Source organism: Otolemur garnettii, unplaced genomic scaffold (genome assembly GCF_000181295.1).
Source record: "Otolemur garnettii isolate 467f Iridium unplaced genomic scaffold, OtoGar3 scaffold00002, whole genome shotgun sequence".
Lineage (NCBI taxonomy): Eukaryota > Metazoa > Chordata > Mammalia > Primates > Galagidae > Otolemur > Otolemur garnettii.
In genome coordinates, this window is record NW_003852397.1 from 54,818,600 (window position 1) to 54,823,203 (window position 4,604).

At 50.0% G+C, this 4,604-nt stretch overlaps 1 protein-coding gene across 1 annotated transcript in view; it reads left to right on the top strand.

The window, feature by feature from the left end:
* The window catches only part of DLEC1 (deleted in lung and esophageal cancer 1), an 84,858-nt gene that overhangs the window by 70,568 nt on the left and 9,686 nt on the right, over positions 1 to 4,604 (top strand). Inside the window, exons 22-25 of the mRNA XM_003781896.3 lie at positions 274 to 404; positions 805 to 987; positions 2,597 to 2,667; positions 3,169 to 3,320. Of these exons, the coding sequence (XP_003781944.1) occupies positions 274 to 404; positions 805 to 987; positions 2,597 to 2,667; positions 3,169 to 3,320 (537 nt within the window). The remainder of the gene's footprint in view (positions 1 to 273; positions 405 to 804; positions 988 to 2,596; positions 2,668 to 3,168; positions 3,321 to 4,604) is intronic.

Sequence of the window (4,604 nt, forward strand, 5' to 3'; positions counted from 1 at the left end):
GCTATGGTGTCATAGCTCACAGCAACCTCAAACTCTTGGGCTTAAGCAATTCTCTTGCCTCAGCCTTCCAAGTAGCTGGGACTACAGGCACCCGCCATAGTGCCTGGCCATTTTTTATTGCAGTTGTCATTGTTGTTTAGCTGGCCCGGGCTAGGTTTGAACCTGACAGCCTTGTGCTACGGGTGCCAATCCAGCCTCCTCTTGGAAGTCTATCTGGGCTCATCTTCAGAGTTCCCAACTCTGGGTCTTAACCCTGGATGGGCTTTCTTGTAGGAAGAGCTGACCAATCTGGCCCTCCCTTGTTACGTGTCAGGCATGAAGAAGCCACTGGTCCTAGGCATTTCTGGGAAGTCCAAGGGACTGCAGGTGGCCATCACCATCTCTATGGAAGGCTCTAATAGCAGGTGAGCCAGGGCTGGGGCAGGGCCTGGGGACTGAGGAAAAGGACACAGTGTTATTGCAGCCTCTTAACACTTCTATGGGAACAGATCCCTTTACCCCATCCCTGCCCTCTTTGTGCTCTCTCCCCACATTTGGAGGCATGGTGTCCAGGCAGATAAGAAATGGCAGGGCACATGATACAGGCACCTTGGGCTTTCCCACAGGAAGCCCAGCAACTGGGAGACATGCAACTGACCAAGGACAGTTTGTGCAGAGTTTGGGTCTTCTCTCAGTGTCATGGGTGGGGAGGAGGGAGTCCAAGGATAAAGCCTAATGTCCAGGCAGCTTCTGCACCCTCACCTTAGGTGGCTCTCTGGGCAGGGCCAAGGGGGCATGTAACATAGTGCTTCATGGTGTTTCCAGCACACAGGAGTGGCCAGGTGACCTGAATAAGCTCTGCCTGGACTTTGGCTCAACAGTGCCACTGAGGACCCATGTGAATTGTCAGCTCATCCTCACCAACTGCTCCCCAATACAGATCTTCTTCTCCCTCAAATTTGAGTACTTTGGCAGCCCCCAGAATAGCCTGAGCAAAAATACCAGCCTGTAAGTCTTATTTCTTTCATAGGCATTTCCCAGGGCAGATGTGTGGCTTAGGTGGCCAGAGGCTGGTCAGTGCAAGAGGTGGGACTTTGTGTTCTCACAGGTGAACATGTGGAAATGTAGAGAGGAAATTGTGCTTGCTGCCCACCTCTCAGACCCTAGGTTGTCCATGGGAAAGGCTGGGAGCGCAGCCCCTTCTCCTCAGCCTGGGCTGCCAGAGTGAAAGGTTTGTGTTAGACCAGGCCAGAGGGGCCTGTAAGTGAGGAAGATATTACTGTAGGTCGAGGGAAATATGCAGGCAAAGGTGTGGGAGTGAGTGTTCAGGAGCACAGAGTATTCAGGGAGCATTGAATAGTGTGCCTGGGCTCATGTGGAGAAGTGAGAAGGAAAGAGATGCCCCCTAGATAAGACCAACATTAGCGGCTCGGCGCCTGTGGCTCAAGCGGCTAAAATGCCAGCCACATACAACTAAGGTGGCAGGTTTGAATCTAGCTCGGACCCGCCAAACAACAATGATGGCTGCAACCAAAAAAAAAAAATAGCCGGGCGTTGTGGTGGGCGCCTGTGGTCCCAGCTACTTGGGAGGCGGAGGCAGGAGACTCGCTTGAGCCCAGGAGTTGGAGGTTGCTGTGAGCAGTAAAGCCACGGCACTCTACCCAGGGGGACAGCTTGAGGCTCTGTCTCAAGAAAAAAAGACCAACATTAGCTCTGTGGTCAAGGGCAGAGGCAAGACCTAGAACACTGCTTACTCTCTCACACACATAACACACACATGCATACACACGCATGCACACGCACTGCATACACACAAGCACACACACATGCACACGTGCATATGCACTCACCCAGATGCATATACACATACATGTATTCATACAACAACACAACATATGTACATATACACTCACAGTGGTGTGCCCGCTCAGCCAGTACTAGGCCCACCTACAGTCTGAGAGGTGGGCAGCAGTGTCAGGAGAGCCAATCAGTAAATATTCAGGCATTTTGCAAGGGTGTCACTTGAAATCAGCCACGGTGAAAGTATTTACACCAAAGAAATTAGCAAATACTGTAAAACATTTTTTTCTGGAGTGTCAAGACCATGTTGGAGAGCCCACCATCTAACCTCCTGAGGCAGGAGAGCCTAACTTCAACACCACTGCCTGAGTGGTGGGAGACCCCTGAACAGTTTTTAAGCCATTAACTTTCCACTCCCAAAAGCTAGTGTGTACCTGATGACAGATGTCAGCAGGAAAGACTGGAAATAGGCCTGTTGCTGAAGTATGGGCTAGAGATGGGGAATCTGGGCTGTGTTTGTAATCAGGGATAACTGGAGCACAGAGCCTGGAGTCCTCCCGGTTTCTTGGGGGGCAATGCCTGCAGCTGATGGGTGGCCTGCAGCTAGGATGCTCCAGGTGGTGGGCTACTATGGGAGCAAAGACCAGAGAAGGGGGTGGAGAAAATACCTGACCAGCTTTCCCCTGGGAGGAGCAGGTAGAGCCACCTTCCTCTGTTGGGCACTTTGTGGAATGCTGGCTGCCACAGAACATGGCTTGGTAGGTCTTAGGACAAGATTGGCTTCCTTAATACTGTTTCTGCATCTGCATTTGTAAAGCCCTGACATGCCTCCTGCCTGGCTAAAGACAGTACGGATCCAAGAGCTCTTGGCCAAGCGAGAGCAGCGGGGTAAGAGCTACCAGGGTGGGGCTGCTGGGCCCAGGCAACAGTCAGAGTTGAATTTGACATGACCTACTGAGGATGTAGACAAGCAGCTTCCAGAGAAGGGAGAAGGGGATCAGAACCCCAGACTCCTCTCAGTGTCTTTCCCAGCAAGGACCCCAGATGGCCAAGGGGCTCCACCTTACAGTGCCCTTCTCTTAACTGAGGCCATTTCCCTACTAGGACATAGGCTCATACACAAGGCCTGGGTTTGATATGGGATGAATGATGGCTCATGAGGGAGGGCTCCCACTGGGGCATGGCCCACTAGGAGACAAGAGGCTGGCCAAGTAGGGTCCTGAACAGCTAGCTGGCCTCTGGGTTTTGTACTCCTAAGAAGAAGATAAGTTTAGCCTTAGGAGAAGGCTAGGGTAGCTTCCCTAGGGTAGTGCTTTGCTATCACCTGAGAGTTTGCACTTCACTACCAACCCCAGGGCCCTGAATCCCCCTCTCCCAATTTCTCCTCAGATTTTATGGAAAGCATGTTGTCTCATGGGAAAGGAGCTGCCTTCTTTCCCCACATTTCCCAGGGCATGCTGGGGGCCTACCAGCGGCTGAGCATTGACATTACAGCCTGTGCAAACATGTGGGGAGAGTACTGGGACAACCTCATCTGCATGGTAAGGGCACACAGAAGGGCAGTGGCCACCCCAGCTCTCCCCTGCAGGCTCCCTCTTCTCTAACACCTGACCCTCAGCCTTGCAAACCTCACCAAGTAGAAAAGCAATGCCCACCAAGCTTAGGATGGCTGTTTGCTCAAACCTCTGGGTTTGAGGCTGAGACAGTTCAGACAGGCGAGGTCCTCATGAGATGTAGAACCTTTCACAGTGTTTCTCATGAGGTACTGGTCCACACCAAAGAGGTCAGAGGAGTCCCAAGACTTGGAGGGACAGCAGCTGCCTTCCAGAGCCACACCTTTGCCCAGCCCTGTGTACATTCATTCATTCATTGAATGAATGGACCCAGGGGTCCATTCATTTGCTCCTGCATTTAGCACAAATGGAACACCTGCTGTGTTGTGTACAGGACACATGACAGGCTAAACTTATCCTGTATAGGGCACTGTATAATAGGATATACAGTGTGGAGGACACAGGGAGGTATAAGAGCATAGTCGACACCAGCAAGGAGCTCTTAGTTGAATATGGGTGATGAAACTATCCTACATTGTTTAATTTTTGCTTAGAAGATTTTTATGAAATATTTAATAAATCGAAATGGTTAGTTATAGTAGATATTTGCTTTAAATTATTTGTATTATGTGTGACAAAGGGTTGATCATCTTCATTAATATGTAAACAGTTCCTAAATAACATTAAAGGGAATAAATAATATTCCCAGTAGACAGTGGGTTTGAATAGACAATTCAAAGAAAGACAAATACAGGGCTGGGTGTGGTGATTCACAGCTGTAATCCCATCACTCTGGGAGGCCGAGGTGAGTGGATCACTTGAGCTCATAAGTTCAAGATCAGTCTGAGCAAGAGCGAGACCCTGTCTCTACTAAAAATAGAAAAACTAGCCAGGCATTGTGGCGGGTGCCTGTAGTCCCAGCTACTTGGGAGGCTGAAACAAGAGGATCACTTGAGCCCAAGAGTTTGAGTTGTTGTGAGCTATGCTGCCACATCCCTCTACCAGGGACAAGAAAGTGCGACTCTGTTTAAAAAACAAAAACAAAGAAAGACAAATATAGACAGCCAATAAACATATGAAAATCTGTCACCATCACTGGTAATTATAAAAAGGCAAAGTAAAATAACCATGGAATACTGGTTTTTGTTAGATTAGCAAGGTTTAAAAGTTGTTGGTGGGCTCGGCGCCTATAGCTCAACCGGCTAAGGCGCCAGCCACGTACACCTAAGGTGGCAGGTTCGAATCCCCAGCCCGGACCCGCCAAACAACAAT